This window comes from Platichthys flesus, chromosome 5 (genome assembly GCF_949316205.1).
Source record: "Platichthys flesus chromosome 5, fPlaFle2.1, whole genome shotgun sequence".
NCBI classification, from domain to species: domain Eukaryota; kingdom Metazoa; phylum Chordata; class Actinopteri; order Pleuronectiformes; family Pleuronectidae; genus Platichthys; species Platichthys flesus.
The window spans coordinates 14,986,155-15,010,369 of record NC_084949.1 but is presented as its reverse complement, the minus strand read 5'-3'; the positions used below and the strand labels follow the sequence as shown (position 1 = coordinate 15,010,369).

At 41.3% G+C, this 24,215-nt stretch overlaps 1 protein-coding gene across 1 annotated transcript in view; it reads right to left on the bottom strand.

Annotated features, from left to right (window-relative positions):
- Positions 1–24,215, bottom strand: part of grin2bb (glutamate receptor, ionotropic, N-methyl D-aspartate 2B, genome duplicate b) — a 75,694-nt gene that overhangs the window by 24,164 nt on the left and 27,315 nt on the right. Inside the window, exons 2-7 of the mRNA XM_062388872.1 lie at positions 20,419–20,562; positions 17,836–18,106; positions 13,384–13,576; positions 3,736–3,850; positions 3,319–3,524; positions 439–610 (exon numbers count right to left, since the gene is read on the bottom strand). Of these exons, the coding sequence (XP_062244856.1) occupies positions 439–610; positions 3,319–3,524; positions 3,736–3,850; positions 13,384–13,576; positions 17,836–18,106; positions 20,419–20,562 (1,101 nt within the window). The remainder of the gene's footprint in view (positions 1–438; positions 611–3,318; positions 3,525–3,735; positions 3,851–13,383; positions 13,577–17,835; positions 18,107–20,418; positions 20,563–24,215) is intronic.

The following is a 24,215-nucleotide window of genomic DNA, read 5'->3' as shown; positions in this document are numbered from 1 at the left end:
ATACTTATGGTAGTAATTCGTATGATTTTACTGATCAATGTCAGAGAAACATGCTGAATGTGATTTTATTTTTAATATACTGCTTGATTTGGTCACTGTTGTAATTCACGGTTGTGCGGTGAGGTCTCCAGTGATCTGCCAGCTGTGAAATCTGTGATCAGCTGATCTGCCAGCAGGTCTGTGGGAAATCGACCAAACTCTCATTGTATGTTTAAGCTGTTTACAGCAGATGTCAAGCTGCTGCTTCTTACTGGTGCCGGGCTCGGGCCTCACAACAACATCCACATTTCTACTTACATGAATTACATGAATCATAAAAACACATCCTCCTCCTACACTGTACGGAAGGCTAATTTTAGAGAGAGAGCTTTATCTGAAAAAAGCTGCAATACATGGAGTGACTGGGTTCATGTGTGAAAGAGAGAAAGTCGTATTCACCTCTCCCACCATGCCGTTCCAGGTGCCGTTAACCTTCTTGCCGTGTTTGCCGTTGGTGACCAGGTAGAGGTCGTACGTGAACTTAACAGCTTTGGCGATCTTCTTCAGGATGTCAATGCAGAAACCTTTACAGCAGCGCTTGATGTAAATTCCTGAATCACCTGTCTGGTTGCTGGTGGGAGATAAGAGGAGGAGAAGAAGGGGTCAGAGGAGGTAAAGATGAAGGAAGAGGAGAGAATGTTTCAACAGTAATTAGTTTCAGGTGCACATGTAGCAGATTCAAAAGCAGAAACAAGTCCGAGATCAGGTTTTCTTGCCGACCAAAAACTGACCATAATCAACTGTTAAGTGCATATTTAACTAGAAGCGCAACAAAGAGCATACCACTTAATCAGCACATTGCACATACAGTGCATGTATTGCATCAGATACACATATGTACAAAGAGAAAATATATTCTCTGATATGGTTGGAAAAAAATATTTATAACAATACAGTAACCAAATGAAGAACGCTCCTGGAAAAATCCATTGTGATTCAAAAAATCTGACTATTTATCCAGATGTGCACTTCACCTGTTCATATATATTAGAGCTCTAAAGATATCACAAAGTTCATTGTGTTATTTCTTGACAAATTCACAAAAATGTGTGGAAAAATGCCCTCATCTCACAAAGAAAGTGAACAGATATGTCCTGGATTTGCCCCCTGATCCAAATCTTCAGCAGACTTTAAAGGCTGATTCCCTGACTTATACCACATGTTTCCACCAAGTGTCGTGGTGTTCTGTCCAGTAGTTGTTGTGTAATTTTGCTTGCAAACAAACAAACAAATGCAGATGAGAGCATAACCTCCTTGGTGATATAACAAAAGACACAGGGAAATGGTCAGTGAAAGCACCATAGGTCAGACATACCCAGTAAAAACTAATACTTTAGAATGCTGCTGTTCTTTGTCACGTGTGATTGTTGGTTGAACAGAAAAATATGTCCTCTTTGGCTCTGGGAAATACTACTGCACATTTCACTATGCATCTAACCCTCCCTGCTTTGCTCCCTCTGCACACGGAGCATGTGAGATTAAACAATGTGGCACCGAAAAGTAAAATTAAGAAAGAGAGACAGAATTTAGGTGATACTTGTTGCTGTTTTGAGGTCATTTTTTTTAATCGCCTGATTAAATCCTGCATCCAACGGCAATTTTCTTCTGGCACAAGTAAACAGGTTAACACATTACCCCTGGCAGCTAGACTGTAACAAGGTGACAGAGCATAATGAACACCAAGTGACAAACTTGACCGAGCTGCATGTCATCAATCAGGGGGTTGTTGTGGCTCACAGCCGGTACAGGTGCACAACAGCGGTGGGGAACAACACAATGGTGACTTTGGCGAGCTGGGAGGAGGACGTTGCCCGAGCCAGACCAAGGACAAATGTGTTTGTTTTAGTGTGTTTGCATTGACACAAGGGTTTGTTAAGCCATATCTATAGACAATGGTGGGATTATGAATTCAGCTCCTGCAAGTGAACAACCTTCATGATTACTGAGATAAAAGGCACTGTGTGACATGTGAACACAGAGGTTTATCTGTCTGACACTGAGGCTACGTCCACACTTTATCTGCATCTGGCCCATGAGGTGTTTTTGGCAGGATAGGATGGATTTTCTGTGGCATTTTGCTGTCTTTTCCTGAAATGATGTATCCGAGGAAGTCTTTGAGGGAAGATAGAGACAGACAGAGGGAGAAAAGGGGGAATCGCAGAAAGAGCAGGTTGAAAGATCAGTCAATGAAGAAACCAGTGAGCCAGAAGATGTCGGACACCCTCAGGAGATTTCAGGTGGGCTAGCGAAAGAAAAGAAGGCCCATGAAGAAAATTCATTATCACACACCAAGGAGAAGTGGATGGCAAGAGGGTCAGGGTGAAGAGACAGGTGGGGGAGGAAGACAGGGAGAGAATCCAAGACCATGGAGGGGAGATGGTGAGAGGAAAAATCTCACGAGGAAAAAGCAGGAGAGCCATTAAGGCATTCTGCAGTGGGAGTGGACAAAAGTATAAATAGAAAGAAAATAGCACAATATTCCATAACTATGAACATTCTATGCACTCTTTTTGCATCTTTCAATCAATCAATGTCTTCAAATCTTTTCTTAACATTCACAGTTTGCTTAATTTTCAGCTGTTTGTGTTTTATGGGTTTTTATCTGGTGGTTATTGTTTACGGTTTGAAAACTGAATTTGGGAACATGACGAAGGTCACAGGCTACAACGGACATGTTTTAAATTACTCATATTGCTATATCGGTGTTGAAATAAAAACTGTATGACCTACGCTAAGTTATATTTTTGAGGCCTTGACTCCTCATTTTGTTGACTGACAAATGGGAATTCAAATCCAAACGCACACAAACCATGCAATTTGAACACATGTAAAATAATCGTATAAATGCACACATCGCAAGGAGTAAATTGAATATATTTTACGCACAGTTTACGTACCGAAAACTTGTTTTTATACAATAACAGTATATAATATACAAAATTCAAAATGCATTCAGACTTTTGAGACTTCTTTGAGAGTCTCCAGCTAAACCAACATGCTGGGTTTAAATGGTGATGGAAAAAATGTGGATGTTGAATTAATATTTTATGTGAGAAAGACGTTTTTCCCACAAAAAATATAGAGAGCAGTAGACCCCTCATTTTCAACTCACATATTTACAAATTAGAGATTCTGTACAGTCTCCCATAAATGTAGATATGTGCTTTACATGCCTGCTGCTCTGTAAAATATTAACATGCATTCATATTGTGACACATGTGTTTGTGAAATAACACAAAAACAAGTCTGATTTGACCAAATCCAACATTAGAATCTCACCTGAGTTTCAGCTGTTTGCGGCACGGCACAGTGTTCCTCATGCAGGTCCCACTGAGCGGGTCAACATCCTCCACGATGACAAATGGCGCCTCCTCCAGAGTCACGATGGACAGGTGGTCCTCCCGCTCCTCCACTCCAGTGTACAGCTCAAAGCGAGGCCACACATGGTACCTCATCGTCAAAGAGCCCCTCTCCCACTTGCCAACCTGCAGGAGCGAACGGGAGGAGGGCTGTGTGATATACAGGCTACTGCAGCAGGTACTCCAAACGACAAAAGTGACAGACGCGTCAGATCACCGAGGGCGAAAAATTGAAGAGGACAGATTAGAAGAATAAAGAAGTGGGGAATTGGGCACAGGAAGAGAAGAAGAAGAACAGAAGAAGAAGAGAGACGGCAAATGAAGAGAAGATATTCACCCGGTCCCATTGTCGGTCCTTGTCCAGGAGAATGATGACCAGCTTGGGGAACATCTGGTGACCCTCTTCGCTAAATGACAGGTTTCTGCCTTCAAACGTGACATTCATGAGGTACCTGAGGACAAGAGTAAGAGTTTGAATTACCAATATTAATATGGCCATTAGTTTCCAAACAATATGTGCAGCATATAGACTTACAATATTATTTGATGTTAAAACATTCATTATATATAAGATATCCTTCCACAAACAAAAAATTTGCACCAAGGGGTTTGAGTTAACATATTGTAGATTTATGACGAGAACTGCAGAGTCAGGTAATATTTCTCCGTGTTCATCAAAGCAAGAACCTGATATGTTCATATATTTATTTAGATGCTCGATCAGCCATCGTCAGTAAAACATTTGCAACAGCTCAAAGATGAAAGTAGTTTCACTAAAATCAACCTATACGGCAAGAAAAGACAGCGAGTTCCTTCTGTGCTTTTGGAAATGTATAATTCTCATTAAATGTAGAAAAGGCTATTTCATGGCAAAACATTACACATTCTAATTCATCTGTATCTGTTTTTGAGAGAGTAAATGCATAATGATTCAAAATAAAATGAAAACTGAAGCTACAGGATATTTGGAATAATCAAATATTTCTCTTAAAACAGAACAAAGTAATAACTACCCAGTCGTTGGATGCACATACTGACTGATGCTAGCTCCTCTGTGCAGGTTGTGTGAGTATATTCTGAACTCACTGTAGCTGTGCCCTTTCTTAGATGCACTTAACCAAACCTTATTATGTGAGAAGTGTTGGAGGTAAAAAAAAGTTAGCACATCATTTATTAGTTGCAGTTCACAACTTTGCTTCTGACTACTTTAATCTAAAGCCAAAGTTTAGTCTAAGGACATAACACATAATAATGTCTTTCAACATTATTATGAAAACACTGATTGGTGCAGCTTTAAGGACACAGACAAAGCATTACAGGAGTACCAGAACAGTACAAGCTGCTCGTAACTTCTCTATGAATGGCAACATACTGAAACTGGGAGTGCTGGGAGAAATATACAAAATGAAAGTCCTGAACGTTAAAATATTAAGCTAAAATATTTCAGTCGCAAACCGTAGACAGCTGGTGTAATAATAACTCAGTGCCGTCAAATATTAAGTTCAAAGACTTGGCAGTGTAATTGTGAAATTAGTTAAGGCAGAATATAGTGGCTGGAGACGGTCATGGAAATTATCCTATCTGTCATCCACAGGTTTAACATGATCCCGTTGAACACATCTGCTTTGTTGATTCTTGATTACTCTGCTGAATGTTATTTCATGTATTTTAACTAGGAATCTGTGTTATACCTTTGAAAGAAGATAGTATTTTTCATGCATGAGGTCCTAAGGCACAACACTGTTGGATTCTTAGAATACAGATTTTCTATAAATGTAGATATGCATATGCACATATAAATATATAATTCATGAGGTTTTAAAAGCAAAGAGACCTCCTTTCTAATGACGCCTTTCACCACCAGGTTTCTACGTTAGTGTGAAAAATGGAAAAGATGACCTAGTTTGAGCTTTGGTAAAATACTGTATATGGCACCAGATAGACTTAGAAACACAGAGAGGGAGTATATGGAGGCTGTGAGAGTGAGAGAGAGAGCAGAGAGAGAGAGAGAGAGAGAGAGAGAGAGAGAGAGAGAGAGAGAAAGAGGGCAGCATCAAGACGCCAGCGGAGAAAAGTGGAAGAGCAAGGAGGTTTGAGAGAGTGTATTAATCGCCTGTGTGACTACATATCAGAATATGTGTCAACAAGTGTGCAGCCGTGGCAGATGAGGTGGAATCCTCTCTCTCTCTCTCACACACACACACACACACACACACACACACACACACACACACGCACACAAGCTAACACACTCTCTTTCTCTCTCCATCTCTCTCCCCTTGCTGCCTCCTTCCCTCTTTTCGTTGTCCTGATCTGTGGGTTGCCATCACCATGGAGATGCTCTGCCTCTGAAGAAAATCCACTGGAGAAATAAACATCTTGTCTGAATGCAAGGAGTGAGGGGCAGCGTGTGTGTGAGTGTGTGTGAGTGTGTGTGAATGTCGTGTGCAGACTTTTTAAAGAAGGAGGTGATGGGCACATTTTACCCCATGCTCATCACCGACCGAGTCAACGGTGTGAAAATAAGACAATGAATCTATTCACAATGCCTGACACTTACACAAGATTGTAACTACCTCCTACTATAACTGTGAGTACCTCTATCTGTAATATCTTCTACTGTATTTATATCTAACCTCACACACAAACACAAAAGCACACACACACACAAACACATCGGTAAGTAGGCTCCATGCTTGGACTAAGTCAATAATATGACTCACGCCTCCATGAAAATGCCCATTGCTGCACACTGGCTGGCCGACACCCCCAAAGGTGCTGTAATGCGCATGTAACAGGGGATTAGCCACCTAAACATAATCTCACTCTGAATAGAGAACCAAGAAAGATGGAGACGGCGTGAGTTGAGGCTCGGCAGGTCCAACTTGTTGCCATACTGACGCCATGTTTGTGCCGTCATCACGATGAGGTGCCAGGTTGACATTAACCCAACAGTGAAACCTGAGGAGACGGGGAGGCTCTTAACACCATAATATAATGTAATGTAACGTGTTGCCATGGCGCCCACAACCACAGCAATTTTCGTGCAATCAGCTGCGTTGCCATGGGAACAGTAATCTCACCCAGGAGGTTGAACGGGAGAAAGCGAGCGACAGAGAGAGGGGAGTTTTTTTTTTTCGGTCTAAACCCGAGTGTTTATCCACTTCCCCTCACGCCGTCTTTCACTCCTCAGATCAATCTCTCCGTCTCACCTCTGAGTGGCGCATCGAGTCCCACATCAATACCATTCATCTGCCCGCACATTAACCTGTGGCTTTACAAAGACGCCAGCATGCTGTGAGTTTACAGCGGAGGAGGCTGCTCTGTTTATCATTTTGTAGCCCTGTACTATTGATGTAGCTTTTATGCGCCTTCTGATCCCCTCTCATGTCAGAACTCCCCTCTGACTCTGCTGGAAGAGGGAAAGGAGAAAAAAGAAAAAGAGAAAACTACTGGGACGAGCAACTAACAGAACCTCATGTGGCTTCATCACAGCCATATGCAGCGCTCGTGTGCGCCTTGCTCACCAACTGTTCCCCAACTAATCACTGGCTGTTAGGGGAATTTTTTTTTTTAGTTACAGAGACACTGACTCATCAATGGCATGGACATAATCCCCCCTCGTTGCCTCATATCTCTTCACATGTTTCTAAGAGCCATGTGATATGACTTTCTTCTATCGGTGAGTTAAGATAAAAGCAGGGATATAAAAAAATACACATACTCTGTATATATATATATATATATATATATCTTTGTATTTCTGTTTATGCAGATCAGTAGTATTACTAACTCTTCTAACGATAGGGTAAACAGGGTCACCACTGTACATCACAAGGACAGAAGCAGTGACTGTGTGAGGGGATGATGCAACATGTAGAATGTGTTAAATATGGTAATGCACACAAAGGGTGTGAGAACTGTGTCACCCAGGAATTACTGCAGGGCATATGCGACAAATACCATTAAAGCCAATTAACCTCTTCACCACAATACCATATTACTGGATTTCTTTCGAACAAGATTGTTTATTTTTAAACATTATTTCGTTCAGTTTATCTTTATTAAAACATCAAAATATATATGTTTTGTGGAGGGCTGAAAAGAGTATTGTGGGCTCACCCTAATGCAACTTAAATTTAGTTTTTTTTTTTAATCTAAATTCTAGTTTTAAATTCTTAGTTTAAGTTTTGCTCGTTCTTTTTTTTATTTGTGTTGTGAATGTATGTGCATTTCATTACCTGATTCATACAAAAATATTGGTGAATCATTTTGTAGTTTTTTTATGTGACAATAATGTTCAACGATGTTCTGTCCACTTTCGATAGGATCACTCAGGACAGATGTGAACTGTGACTCCTGCTCTTATGCTTGTCTCTCTTCTGTGTTCTCCCCGTGTTCCCATTCCTTTGTCCTGTGTCCGTCTTCACCTCTTTACAAACAGTTTGCTATTTCTTTGTAACTCTAGTTTCCTTGAACCTTGTAGCCTGCTTGTTGCCTGCCCACCTGTTCACCCTTCAGCCTGCTCTTCACCTCCAAGGACATCATGTCCATACTCAGCACACAGGCATCACCATTTCCACTTCCCTGTAATTCCAGCATTATACTTATAAGCCCTTTTTTGGTGAATTTTCTTGTCTGTTTCTGAGTCCAGCCAAAATTGTAACGGTTATGACGGCTATCATGCCGTCATAACCGTTGACACATATATTCAAACTTAAATTTATATGATCAGCATGGTTGTGTCCAACGTGACACTGTCAAAGCCTCTGTGTCCTTCAAATCAAAAGAATCTGACTGCCCTCCAGACATATTGATTAAATCTGCAGCAGACCGCCGACATGTTGTCACAAACAAAAATCGTTCTGCAAGTTGAATTTGTGTTTTTTGCTTCAATCTTAAGACCAATGACCATAACTCTGAAAACGCTTTTCTAACAGCTGTGAATCTGAATCTAAAGACATGATAAAAATCTAAAAGCTGAGATTTAATATGAACCATATAAATCAGAAAAACTGCTTATTTATTGACTCATTTGTTGCTGGTGGCTCAGCTTCGACAACAAAAACAAGTGTTGTGGACTGCACACAGGAAAGATGTGAGGCTCACAGTCTCTTTGAGCCGCAGCCTTTAATAAGTGAGTCCACAGGAGCTCCATGTCATCTGGGCGCACAAGGACCCCTGTGGAGCAGGAGACATCAGACAGATACCTGTGGAGTCTGGAGAGAGGGGGCACTGTATCAGAGAGAGCTGTCTCTAATTTAGAATGTGAACCAGCACTTAACAGGCAAGGACACTGACCAGCCTGCAAACCTCAAAGGCCTTCTTTTATTGATGCTATTCAGACAAATAATCAATGTATTTTCAAGATAAAAAAAAGTGGACGAATTTGTTCTCAGGCACCATAAAAACAAAATTGATTCAAAGAGAAAATTTGCTCATTTGGAGCAGAATAAGCTGCTTTTCAACATTTGTTGTAAGGTTACATATGAGGTTCTATATATCTGGATCTTAGGGAGGCAACTTCTCAAGAATATTTCAACACAACAGGGAAACTTCATAAAGTTCTGGGACCACTGAGCTTTTAATCGATTAGTCGATCGCTTGGGAACGAAACAGCAGATGTTACAAAAAAAAGGCAACCAAAGTTGTGTATTGCCACGTGTCTGTGTTTATTTCTGGGGTTCAGACATCATCAATAAATAAGGATCACAGCCTGAAATCTACTGGTTTTACTTCTGTCCTTGAAGACGTCTCCTCGGACACTCACCACCTGGGAAGGACATCTGAATTTATTTATTTTTAATGGGTGAAAATATATACAATTTTGGTCACATTTTCTGTTGTTTTAAGGGACAATAATCCATCGCTGTTCAATAAATGCCTGTCATTGCTTTGTCTTTGCAGTAGTTCGACCTGTAATTTCTGTTTCTTGAGTTCCAATCTGTTCTTTGCGCTGTGGAAGGAAGCCGGAGAACCCGGAGAAAAAAAAAGGGGAGAACATGCAAAGTCCACACAGAAAGACCCCGGTCCAGCCAGGATTCAAACCAGGAACCTTCTTACCACTGCACCACTGTACTGCCCCAAGCCTAGATTCCAGAGTGCAAATCCTTTCACTTTATTATAAGCTATAATAGAAACTGTTTGAAAACACTGTATGAGCCTTGTGTTTCTACTTAAAAGCAGAAAATACAATGAATATTTGGATGTAGCCTAAAATAAATTTGCTTAGAGCAAACGTTGACTCAAAGGAGCTTTTACAAAAATATATTAATTTAAAGCATATTTTTATGAGCTAACATTTGAACAAACTTGAAAAAAACATCTTGGCTCCGTGTGATTTGCACGGCACTGCTGCGGGGTGCATTAAGTCAACGCCAACCCCTCCATTCAATATTAAAAACAGCTATGGGCCATAAGCAGAACATTTCACATGCAGTTAAATTAGGGTTTGCATGTTGTGTGTTTGTTGTGTATTATTCCTTTGAGAAAAATTAGAATGAATTGACGTAATTTCAAAGGGAACGTTCGGAGTAAATCTCCCAAAATCTAAAAGCAAAGACATTTCTGTACTGACTGATTTGCAATTAAGGCATATTAAAAAGTGGATTTATACACAAACCGATTAAAGAAACAAGTACATAGAAAAGTTTTAGCTTCATGTAATTGAAAGAGCTTTTCATTGAGAGTGGAGAAAGCATTGACAGGAGCATCACAGAGCAAGAGGATGAAAAGGACAAAAAGCGTGACAGGCAGAAGATGCTCAGGAAACTGAGTTTTTCACTAAAGATGAAACTGTTGTTTGAAAACAGCCTTTTCAATCCAAAACAACCACTGTCCACATAAGCATTATGGCTCCATATCACTTTAAATCCCCGTCCATACTAACTACCACAGTATGCCTGAAAAGCATATATATATATTGCTGGGGTAAACAGGAAGTTTTTCTTGTTACGCATGTTAGCATTCATTGTAAGTTGATGAATTTAAATTCACTACAGCATTTAGCAAAGACAACAGGGTCAGTAATGCTTCCATGTTATGTTCTATACTGGTAACCGAGGCTAATGCCGGCTGCTTTCTTCCAGAAGAAGGTCACATGATAGGATTCTGACAAATCTGCGAAGGCTACAATATGACCGAGAAGACCCAATCAGCAAGCTCTTGTGAGTGAGCTTCATCGCCTTCAAGGCATACTGGAGATATCGCGTTCACAGGAATGGGACGGACGGATTTACAACCAGAAAACATATTGACTCGGGCCACTGGCTGTCACCGGCGCAGAGACATAAAGTATAGACAAGGCAAAAATAGAAAAAAGAAACAGGAAGGTGCAGGTGACAGAGATGTGTAAATTCACCCTCTTCCCTGCTGAAGAAGAGTCCATTCAAAGACACGTTCACTTATTGTCTAGATGCCCAGCTGGCCTGTCAACAAACACTCAGACCGACACTTTTATTGTTGCTATTGAAAAATGCAAAATTACTCGATTGCTGCAGGAAAAAATGCCTCTTTAGAGGTGAAATAGGATGAGAGCAACATGCTCGCCATAACATGCACAAGAGGCAGCAAAAGTGCCAGATGGCCTGCAGAAGAGGTTGTCGACAGAGCTGCGCTGAAGGGCCTCGCACACAGCCAGCCCACATACGTGAAGACAAATGTCTCGGCAGATCACAGGAAAACTCACAAGAAAAACAGTAATCATCCCTCACATCACATCTGAAGGAGCGACTCTGCACACCGGCACTGGGTGTTTGAGAAGGAATTTGAATTCAACCGCACACACAGACAAACAAATAACAGGAAATCCTCCCTTTCCCTGCAACATCCAAGCATAAATAAGCCCCTGAGCGCCTCATCCCAAACCACTTAGAGCATATTTTCTCATCATCCCAGAGTTCCTGTGCTCTCTGTGAGGTAGGACACACTGGTTGTTCTCTATAGCCCTTTGATTGTGTGTGTTTGTGCCGGAGCGTGTGAGGTTATGTGTTTGTTTGTGTGCCCCGTAAGGTCAAGTAGCCCCTAAACATATCGGGGAGCGTGACTCAACGGGGGCCTCCTATCTTCTCCCATTAGCACTGACGGGATGGTATGCTAATCCAGCGTGCACGCAGCCCGCTGTGGCCCCTAGCTGTACAGGACCACGCGGAGACATATGGCCTTATTATTGCTTTTGTCTCCGGGGACGATGGGATGGAAAAGGTGGAATTATGTGAGTGTGTGTGTCGGGCTGCTTCCAGCCCCTGGGGTCACCACAAATATCGGGCGATCCAAAATCCCTGCCTTCGCTCAGTCAAATGGAGAAAAATGGAATGGTTGGTTGGAAAACGCACATGTGCATGACCCCACTCTCAACACAAACACACACACACACGCACACAAACACACACACACACACACAAACACACAGCAAAGTAGCGTCCCAGGTGTGTGCCTGAAGGATGATTGAGAGCTAAGCCTGCGTCTGATAGCGTCCTTTAGGGACTGAAATATTCATGGCTGCAGGGTTATTGTTATCTCAGGCCCGTTGGTGGAGGAATCCTAGACGGCACGCGTAAGTGCTCCTGATATTAAAAACACGACCCAAAATGTACTGTAATAAATCAAACTCATTCTGAAGATTAAAGCAAAGGAGACAGCGCAGGTTGTGTAATGTCTGTCAAGAAAAACAAACACAAACAGAGGAAATGTTAAATATTAGGGAAGAACAGGAGGTTTGAAAGGCAGGCGGGCGCATCGCTTTGTACGGCTCACGTACTGCATGTATATACAATGAGGGATGGCATGAGTAATACCAAGCTTTTATAAGTCTAAACTCTAAAGAGCAGTGACATGCTAAAACAGCACACACACGTGTTTCTGTGTGCTGGCGATAACCCCGCTGTTGTTCTTTGGTTCTTTTTCTTCATTAATCCCGTTGTCCCCAAGCATTCAATTAGCTGTGGAGTCCCTGATCAATGAGAACAGTAAAAGTAGGCCCTATGAAGTTAAATGGGGATTAACTATTGAATACCAATGCTCCTGCTTGTGCTGTAGTACGCCAAAAAGCAAAACAAGGAGGTTCAGAGGAAGAGAAGGATGTTTTCCTTTAACGATGGCTGTGGGTTAAGCTCCAGCTAAGACAACATGATGGTAGAAGTCGTCTTGTTTCTTAGATGTTTATTGGCTAATTAAACAAACTGGTTCTCCTCTGGGAAGGTGTCTACATTGTTTTACTATGTGTATTTGTGCACAACATTTATTTGTTGTCTTTGTTTCGTTGCCTTGGGTGTTTTGTTGCTTTTGCATCCATCCATCAATTAAATTTTCTCCATCAAAATAATTGTAAAAGCTGATGAAACTGGGGGAACATGGCCCATAAACATGATTTTTTTTCCCCCAGCAGGTAAAACTGTCATGTTCCGTGACCTGGATTTAAACTCAAAACAACAGTTAATCAAAACGCGTAAATTGTTACAGCGCAGACAGGAAACAATCTGTGCTGAAAATATAAAATGTGGTGTTTGCACAATGTCCTGAGAGACATGAAGCCTGGAGCTATTGGACCATACACCATACATTTGAGGAAGTGGTAGCCTTACTGTAGAGTTTGGCTGACATGTTAACACTGTCTTATGCAACTTCGGTCGAGGTGGGTTGCGTATACTCATAGATTTGATTAATTGGTTTGTAGACAGGCGAGCGTCTCCGACCTATGACCTAAAGTACCTGTCTTTTGGGGTTTGGACCAATCTGAAAAGAAAGAAGGTCCAGACCAAACAAGGTAGTTGTGGAAGCGCCCAGCATCATCCAAATCACATCAGCTGGAAAACATGCCAGACCTGCTGCACCTACTTAGAGAAGCCAAACTGTGACTGTGCAATTGTTGATCTGGGACGTTGGTCAAAATATTTAAAACACATATTATCTACGTACATATTTGTCAATTCCAGCCCCTCCGCCACCCCTGTTTCCCATAACCACCAACTCCCCAGAGTGGACTCACTTCAGTATTTCCTTGGAGTGGCCCGTGCTGGAGCCCTTTTTGTCCGGTGTCCCCAGGCAGCTCGACTTCAGCAACGTGTGTGGCCCCCGGTCCAGCATCATGGTGGAGGTCGCCGTGGCAATAACAGCCACTGCATCACGGACCCTGGCCTCAATGTTGTAGTCCCACTCGTCATAAGACACAGAGATAAGCCCTGGAAAAGAGAGAGAGGGAGTGAGGCGAGAGGGAGGAACGTTTGGAAAGTGGGACGGAAAAGAAGAGGTAGAAAGAAACGTGTAGAAGTAGAATCAACACCTGTGGCTACACTGCCATTCGCCAACCAGACAAGTTGCAGTTGACTTCCATGTTTGTCCAGACTCGTATAATATATGCAATGAATACTACTAATACGAATTTAGTAAGATGATCTGAAATTAGTAACAAGTTTATGGTCAAACGTGGTTTTTTAGGTCACAGTGACCTTGACCTCTACAAAGTACAAATTCAAATCACTTTACGATTGGTTTGAGGAAATCTCCTCTAGGCGCTCCTCAGGTATTGGTTGATATGAAGGGGTGGATGGACAGACAAACTGTAAAACACAATGCCTGAGGCCACAGCTGTCTCCGGAGCAGCGGCATAAAGATGACAAGGGGGGAAAAGGTTGAGAAAGAGAAGGGAGGATACAAATCGGGAAGCAGAGTGCAATGAAAAAATGCAGAACGGGAAAACGATACACAAAAAAATGACGAATGCGTGTTAGAGGAGGCTGGAAAGTGGAAGAGCAGTGAGACGAAATTAAGAGCTATTTATAAAAATAGAAATGATCACACAGGTGGAAAACACATGGGAAATTAGATAAATATGAGCGTCACTTCTCCTCCAGCTACTTTTGTTATGTTTGTCTTGTGAAGCATGAGGAACATCCATTTCTTACACCCATAAACAACAGGGTTTTTAGGTCATTTTCCGCGGCTGGTTTGGATTTTGTGTAAATCTGTTGGAGAAAAAAGGCAAAAACTGCATGGTCACGTTGGCGTTAAAATGGGACATACGAGTACATGGAATTACATGACCAAAATACTCCAATCAAAGGAGCACAGCAAAATGAGAGAGGGGTCTTTTTCCTGCCTGAACCAATTCTCCAGAGAGAGATTTTCAAAACAACATCACTGGGAATCCTCTTGGATGTTAATCCCACAGCTCCGTTTTATGTATGGTGTTACATGAGGATTGAAGGTAAAATGAGCAGAAAGTTCCAGAGGATCCCCCAAACAAATTGAAGTCCTGCTTACCTGCGGTTAACAGAAATTGGTATGCAGCCTGCCACTAACTGGAACAGCGTAGCGCATATACACCAGGAGAATACATTAGCATATATGCAAACAAGCCCATCTGTCACTTGTGCCCACTTTTTTATACAAAGTCTTTGAGAACTTACGACAGAATATTTCAATAAACTACTGGATTTTAATGTGATGATCAATGAAGGGTTGTTAACACGAGTTGATTTAATCTTGAGTTTGGCGTCTGGCCCTTGATTCTCTGATTTTCTTTCTAAACACAAGATGGGATCTTTGAATGAAGATGGGAAGACTCTGGTAATACAGTTCTGCTGTTTATAGTGTGCTTAAATTCAAAAAGATCCATAGATAAATACAATATACAGTATAATATTGTGGGGAGGGCACCAAAGTTACACCTTGTTAAAAACTCTCAACTACAACTGAACGCTCCACCTCATCTCTCCACATCAGAGCTGTTCTATCATAAAGTCAGGCATTGAGAATCAGTAAGGTTAAGGTGGTCAAAAGGAAAATCACTCACGACAGAAAAATATATGATAGAGGTTAAAAAAGGAAGCAGAAAAAAGAATGAAACTGATGATAGTCATATAGTTGAGAAAGACAGAGGGGGGGGGGGGTTCTGTAAAAAATGTACATGTGGCAGTTAATAAACGTTTTCATACATAAGCATATGAGATCTCAGTTTAAACTTTAAACTCCTCCTACTTTAAACATTGATACACCTCTATGATTATACCAGTCACCGTCTTTTCTCATGACAGTATTAAATATTGTTATTACGTTATTTTAGTTTTTACTCAACCTAGTCGAGGGTTGAGCACAGAGGATGTTACACCATTTTCTGAGTTTTAAGCCCTATGAGGATGATTTTGATTTGTGAATATTGGCTACAAAATAAAACTATATTGATTGATTGATAAATATCTTAGAGTGGTCTCTGGTGGGGCCACTAAAATCCAATAGGAAGTCGCTTAGAATGTGAACTCTGAACTAAGAGCCAAGGAACTGTCTCCTCTTCGCTCCTCACAGATCTGGTGCCTTAGTCTGCTGCCATGTTTCTTCTCATCAGAGGTGAGAAAACGTCGGTGGATGCCAGTTAATCAAATGTGTCATGTGTATCATTACAAAACCTGTTCATACCTGACAATATTCAGATCCTTTGAGCACCTGCGATCGCATCTCACATCCTCCTTCTACATGCAAATAAACATGTAGGCTACATCGCGTCTGTTTCCAACGAATACATTGTCGTTCTCAGTCAAGTTTTGATAGATGGGTCCGTTGTAAGTGATGATGTACTATCGGGTCTCAACTTTGCCATTGATTCTCTAAGTCGGTTTTTATTTCACTTTGTCAAACTGAAATCATTACAGATTGATATATACTGCTATCTGCAATTGCACACAGTTTTTTTTTATGCATAAATTTAAAATGTGCAGATGAAATGAAACTTCAGTTATAAGAAGGGAGAGAGTTTTTGCAAACGCCCTAACTTGTTGGAAACATAGCAGTGAGGACATTGCCAGTCATTTTAATTTGTCCAAGGAAACTTGTCAGACTGGCCAGGAACAGTGCCAAGCTGTTCACTCATAAAGATTCTGGGAAAGTGAAGGCTGCTATTCACTGTGAAGGAGACCTGGCTTTTCAGCTCAACCCATCTACACTACGGAGAAAAGTTGACAAGGACTCGAAATCCTGTGAATGACAGGCAGACAAGAGCCAATGGCGATCATCTAGATCCCATCAGAAATGGTGGCAGAGTTGTTTACAACTCAACTTCCACTACACACAGCTCCATTTCCACTGGTCAAAGCAGAAACGGAAACATCTATACTGGGCTTGGGGAAGGACTCAATCTTCCTTTTTAGTGGATTTAACTACATTTAAAAAAAGCACTATTTTAAATTATTTCAGCCCTTTATCAATCTTATCTTTTAATGAGCTCAAATTCAATCAGATTTATGAAACACTCTTTAGTTTAACTAAACTTTATTTAAAGGAGACATACTATGCCCATTTTACCACAAGTTGATATGGTTCCTTGGGGTCTTAATGAAATGTCTGTAACATATTTTGGTCAAAATACCACAAGGATCATTTAAAACCGCACCTGTTTTACCCTGTCTAAAACAGCCGTCCTCGGATTGACCTGTTTTGAGGACTGGGTTTATGCTTATGTTTTGTTATGTCTTATATCCAGTTACAACACTGTGTTAAAGGAGTATTGAGATGTCCTGAGGGTCGGTGAACCGGTCGGGGTGGGGCATGTGACAGTTCTAGACCGATGGGGTGGGGTTGTGTGGGATGACAGGTTCTCATTGGCTTGTTTGTTGGGGGTCAGGGGTGAATGAGGAAGTAAGTGTGGAAGACGGTTGTTGATGTGATGAGTGTCGGAGAAGGAACAAGGAGTGTGACATGTTCGTGTTAACTTAAATAAAGTTACAAATAAGAGAAGAAGTTCTGTGTCATCTGTGAGGCGGGGTTGTTACAATACCAATGAAAATCAGCCAATGCCATCGGGGAAAGTCAAATTTAATACCGATGCGTCGATGCGCCGACAAGGCGAATATCGGCTGCTGCCGAATTACGGCTGATACATCAGTGCACCACTAAAAATAACCTATACATTTTGATGTTAGAAAGGTAGAGAGGAATTTTCAACAATTTAACCGTACACAAGATTAAGGGAAAGTTAAAGAAACACAGCAAAACAAAAGTGAAACACATTGCCAGCATTGTTGGGTTGTCTGGCAGGGGTGGATACATCAGAAAACAATTGTCTGCTCAAACCAGAGCATGTAAATACTTTGCTGACCTCAACAAACCCTGAGATCTCTGTATGAATGAGAGGAGCAGACATTGCCAACATGAACACACCAAGAGAGCCTCGGCATCTCAGCTCGTCCCTGATATTTTATAACGTGGGAAAACAAAGTTTTTATAACTGTTGAGTTCTTCAAGAAGCCAACCATTAACAGAGCTCAGCATTTGACACCAATGCTCATTCAGCCTTGTTTTTAATTTAATCATTTCATTATTTTACCAGAATCTGTAGCAAATGAGTCCTATCTTAAGATAGTGGAACACTATACATCTTTGTGCAACAGAGGACTTTAGATAATCATCTAGGCCACAGCATAGGTCTCTCTTTTGTGTAAGGGTGTACCTGTAGGAAATACAGAGGGAACATGGTCTGCATCTCCGGCCACCAGCGAGGGAACGATCCAGGTGAAGCCGTAGCCGGTGAGGCCAACAGAATGAGCCACTTCAAAGATAGTGGAGGCCTCCTCCTTTGTGCAGTAGAGCAGAATGACAGGACTCTGCAGTTTCTTCAGCTGGTTCTGGATCTTGGAGTCGCCATCGTCCACGGACATGTCCAGCAGAAGGACCTCCTCCAGCTCCCAGCCCACAAAGCTGTTGTCGATGGTGCTGCGAACCTAGAGGGAAAATGGAAATGTGATTTTAAAAAGTGTGGGCTGAGTTGTTAAGGAGAGAAACTGGAACAAAACTGACTGAGTTGTCTCCTCCTCCAGCTCCCAGATTGCAAAACTGTTCTGTCTTTACATGTCTCCTGGGAGTAGGAAGCTTTGGTTGATTTTTTTTGTAAATGTAACAAGAACAAGATTAGGTAATCTTAATGCTATATCCTCACACACACAAGGAGATATTGTGAAATGTATATTTCTATGGGCTCATATCACAACATCTAATGGTTCAGCCCAAAGGGATTTTAGGAACGCTCTCTTGAGCGCTTTCAAACATTCACTGAGGTCAGAATATTTTGCTGCATTTCTCCAGAGGGACTGTATTTGAAAATATACATCTCTGAGTGAGATGTTCCACACACATTTTAAGGAACGTTTATTGCCCGCCCGCATGTAAATGTCCGGGGAGCCCATGTGAGAATACAGGGAAATGTGAGAGGGTGTGCTGATGAAGTTTGTAACTTGTATGGACGTAAAACTCAAATAACACACGAAAATCTCAGAAAAAGAAAAAGGTGACAGACACATGAAAGACACAGAAAAAGATGTCAACTTGGAAAGACAAAGAGATTAGAGAGATTAATGTCTGAAACGGGCTTATTTTTATAGTTGTGGATCCCTGAGTTGTATCTGCTATTTAGATTGTTCAGATATGTTTTTGTTTTAAGGTCAGAAAGTAATTCTCCGAAAGAGAATTACATGGAGTTAATGTATACTAAGAATAACAGGCAGAGAAGCATTCAGAATCTTCTATCTATGTCTATGGTTCACTTGAGAGAGGACGGAATAGGATAGAAGAGAGTTCATGATGTCTGATAATATGTTTTTTTTGCTATATAATTCACAAGGCTTTGAGATATTTGTTTTCCATTATATTTGATATCGTTTGCAGATTTACAGTAGGTATTTTTAAACTATAGCACTAAGTATGAGATAAACATACAATTTATCAAACATGAATCGAATCTGACTTCAGTGAAAAGCCCCTCGGAGGAGTGTGGACTCTCAGTATCCTCCTACACAACCTCCATTTAGATGATTAATATGATTTCCTTTCTTTTACACCGAATCATCTCTAAAACTTTTGTCAAAGGAAAGACACTCAATGCGGCAGTATTATTTGGAAATATGATTAGGTAACTTTTTTTTAAATTCTTTCAGGTGTCTGATGCTCAACGTAATTCAGAATCTCAGACATAAAAACGTCTGTTCTTAGCCCTGGAGATAAGGAGGTTGAATCCTCAGTGAGTGGCTGCGTTCAGACAGACGTATTCGGCCAATCTGCCTTTTCCATTAAAGTAATCAGAAATTGGAACTTTCTCCCCTCTTTCCTCAGACTCTACCCAGCCTCATCATTTCTGAAATTGCTGGAAATTATGACTCAAGACCAGTTTATGACTGCCTTTGTTTCGGTTCATTTCGCCATCTGGTCATAGCTGAATAAACAGCTAAATGAATTATAAAGACGATCAAGTTACGTAACGTCTTATCAAAAGGATAAGAAAATAATGTGGGAACTACTAACGAAGTGTCATGGCTCCTAAAATTGGTCCCTCAATGATAAAAGTGATAATAATCCTAATGCGCCTGGGAGCCAGAATAAAATTGAGTGTCTCATTTGAATCTATGGTGGAAAAAGACAATTAGCTTTGTAATGATAAGTATCCTGCTGCCTCTGAAGTCAGTATTTTATAAAAACTAGTACATGCATCTTGGAAGATTATAGTCCTCACAAGCTGTGTCCCAGTACAGGGGTCGCATCCTTCAGAGGACACAGTCAACATGGCCAAAACCAAAATGAAATTGGCAGTTGGACACGGCAAGAAAGTTTCAACCCCCCTCAGAACATGTGTACTGTTAGCTGGAATAGAAGCCTCATACTCAAGCATTGGACGTCTTGTCTCTTGCCGGCGTCATAAATTCTTTAAAAAAAATTCTTACAACAATTCTGCAAGGGTGCACTTAATCCTGGAAGAGATAAGGGTGGGGAGGATCCACTCATCGTTTCTCAGGCCGAATTGGGAGCACCCTTAAAACTGGGAAAGCCTAGCCGCACTGCAGTGATGCAATTCTGTCTCCAAATGCAGCCTCAGAAGGATGCAACCCCTGAAATCTCCAATGTCTGTCCTTACCTCATTCCCAAGTGGTATATTATATAGAAAGATGGAGCATTTACCTTGATGATAAAGCAGAAAATCAATGGTATATAGATATATCATACATATGTATTCAATGTCATATGCAGTGTTTGTTTGCTTGTTTACCTTGTTGACGAAGTCCTGGTACCCGGGGTAGTAGGTGGTGACAACGGAGAAGATGTACCAGTCATACTCCTCCATGATGTTCAACATGACGGAGGCCTGCTGTTCGATGGACGGCCCGAACTGGAAAAACATGGACTGGTCGTCCTGGAAACGAGAGAGCCAATCAACAAATAAGGTCATGAGTCATGCGGAACAAGAGAGAAGGTCAGACAGAGATGATTGTGGTGCAGCTCCTGCCAGCCTCAGTAACAAATACAGTCTTTTCTGTGGTTCAGAGTTTTTCTGTTTCTGCACCAGACTCATGCAATATCAACTTGAAATAAATATTTAACATTGGACAAGATGTCTCATTCATTACCAAGGAGCCGTGACAACGCTTTCCAAAGATAATTGGTATGCTGCGGAGAGCACAACCGGTAAGATGGCCACCTGGTTCTATGATATTTCAAGTAGGCTTTGGACAGACGTTTCAGTCAAAACATTTTTCTAGAAGGGGAGAGAAGGAAGAGCTCCAAAGGCCCGATGACTGGTGTCATGGACTGGTCAAGGGTAAGTAAGTCACCCATGCAAAACTGCAAAGCAACTCGTAGGATCACAGAAGTCAAGATGCATTAGTCACGATTGTGAGTGACTGTAGGCAACATGCCGGAGGAGCTGTAATGAGAACAGCATCATGTCAGGGGTCGTCTGTTTGTCCAGAGGACCCGCTGACTGAGATGGCTGTAGGTGTCGGGTTAAGCTTTAACACTGTTTAACTGTTTCATCATCGATACTGATCTAGAAGCAAAACATTTGGCGAACAAACCGTGTCCTTGTGAGTTAAATGCAGAGATGCAGGATCTGCCTGTCTACGGCCATTCTGATGACTTAACTAAACAATTCTGATGTTTTTTACGTCCACAAAGGAGGTGATGGTTTCAGTCCTGTCCATTGGTTTGTTTGTTTGTAAACAAGATTACCTTAAAAACTACTGAGCAGGTCTTCATGAAACTTGGTGGAAGGAAACTGGATCTCTCGAATTTGGTGCTGATTTCGGACAAAGGGAAAGAATCCAGCATATTTATTTTTTTCACTTTCTATAACATTGTGAGACGATTGTGAGATTTTAACCAATTTGCCGGGATACAAGTCAGGGATCTGAATGGATCCGTAATTTTAAGGGATCCGTCATTAATGAGTGTGTTAAATTTGGACTTGCTAGATTGAGTTTAAGAGAACCAGGCAATTGGCAGAGGTACGCTCTCTACTGTTTTAGATGCATTTTGGAGACTCATAAACAGTACTAATGCTACAGCGATTGTTTCATTGTGAATTTATCCAAAACCAAAGATAATTCACTATAAGGTATGACAAAGAGCATCAAATCCTCACATCTGAGAAGCAGTAACCTGCATAATCTGTGTATTTCGGCTTGGTTATCGAATGGATGCTGGCAAGTTTTTTCCCGCGTTGAGAACAATATTTGTATTTTCTCTTGTAAGATAAATTAATTAAGTCAAAGCTCAACTTTACAAATGCGAGAGTATCCTCACAGTTCCACGTGCTGTAGTTTGTATAATTTCTCCAAAGCCAGGAGCAGTGCACTGTATGTTAAAAAAACTTTAAAGATGTTCTTTTAAAATCGATAAACTTTCATGTTCAGTTTTCACAAATACACGGCACTATTGGCTTGGAATACGTGGAACAACTCCTCCGAGGCTCACTTATTTAAAGAGGGTACAACGAATAAATAACTGCTCTGCTGCAGCATCTCTGACTGCAGCTCAGAGATGATACGATCTGTGAGCAGGCACCATGCCAGTGCTGAGCTGCTCTACTGAGCTTTAACATGTTCTGACTCCTGCTCCCAACTCAACTCACGGACGGGAGATTGATATCCGTCTTCTCCTCTTCCTCTTGAAATTAGACTAAATAAGTAACTTTACCAAATTCCTGCACTACCTCTGAATCTGTCATCTTTCTATTTACATGCAGAGATTGGCGCTGTCACGTCACAGCAGTAAAGTTCGACTGGGGTTCGACCGGTGGAGAGTTTGCATGTTCTCCTGCGTCTGTGTGGTTTTTCTCTGGTACTATGGCTTTATCCCAAATTCCAAAGACATGCAGTTTAGAAAATCTAAGTGTGCGTTTTAACATTCAAATGTCTTGACCAAGGTTCATATCTTTGTTGTATTTGATGCAGTTAGCTTTTGTTGTCACATTGCAATTCAGGGAGACTGTAGACTATTGTATGACATATGTACGATCAATCATCTTCACCTATGTGGGCTGAATCTGCCTATACTTGACAGTTGCTCCTTTAAATGGAGAAATTGAACAGGTTAATTTTGTTCATTTCCTTGCCACTGTAACATCAGTATGCAGAGGGGAAGACTCCTGCGAGCCGCTTGTGCAATTGTTTTCTTCTTCTACGGTTGAATGCTGTCTCAGCTACATGTACTTGGTCACAAACTCTGAACTATCCCAAAAAAGTGTTATCAAACTGCAAAGAAACCAAGCCATGATTCAGTTGGATCCAGACAGAGGCCGCCTCTTTTGATCAGACCAAACTTTGGTCCGTGGTCCACACCGTGATCTGAGACTCGTCCCTTCATAGCAGTTATTTTGGATCGGATTAAAGTGATAAGTCCGAAGGTCGAGAAAAAACAGGATCGGTTTAAAAGCCTCCTGGAGTAGTCGTAGGTGTGATATCGGCTGGGATCGGTTCCAGCTCCCTGCGAACTTCAAAGGATCAGCAGCATAGATAATGAATGGATCTTTTTGTTAACTCATTTTTCTGTTTGGATAATCCCACATTAACAAAACATATGCATTTTAATCATGAGTCTCTCGGTCACTTATATTGAACCTAATAACAAAGGTAAAAAAGCACTCTTCTGTACTTTGCTTACGTGCCCTCTAGGACAACTTACACTTGCATGCACTGCTACACCCTGCATACAGTAACAATCTGAGGTGTCTGCACATACATATCTGAACTGTATCCATCCACGTGGGCAATCAGTCATACATGTTAGTCATGCAGGAAGCTGAACGCTCCTCGGGTTAGGTGCACTGCCTCCTCCCCACATCAAAGCCCATCTCCACCAATGCCCTTCTTTTTTACCCACAGCGGCAGAAATGATGTGTTACCTACATTTCACTATAATGAGGTTATAACATTGCAGTGTCGAGTGATGGTGGAGAGATTGGCAGTGGTGGAGATATGTGTGTGTGTGTGTGTGTGTGTGCAGGCTGAAATCTGACGTTCTTACCCACACTGACAGTAAATACACTGCACTCGATTCAGCAAGGTAATGAAGGTATTCCCACGCATGACTGACAGTTAATGCACTACTCGCCTCTAACCTCACACTTCCATCTAATCCATAATTGTTTGAGCATTTCAGCTTCGCCGTGCTGAGTTTGAAATGAATTGTGAAGATGAGTGCTACATGCGATTTGCCTTCGACATGATTATTCCATCTATGGATCCGATGTACACAGCATTTCCTCTAACCCTTTTCATTACCCATACTGCCATCTGTTCACCACACTGACACTTACTGTCTTAAACAGTATGCCCGGAATTTCTCATACTGTCAATAACAACCATGACAGGATCAAAACTAACAATGAATTATTCTACCAATATATTTAATATATCTCTTATTTCCTGTCATATGGGAAATAATGACGTATCGCACCAGAGGCTACGAATTTGTCTTTTTTGGGGGGGCAAATGTCATATCTAATATCAATAAACAACATGTAAATTGTTGTGTACAGTTATATAACCTCTATAGACTATTACATTT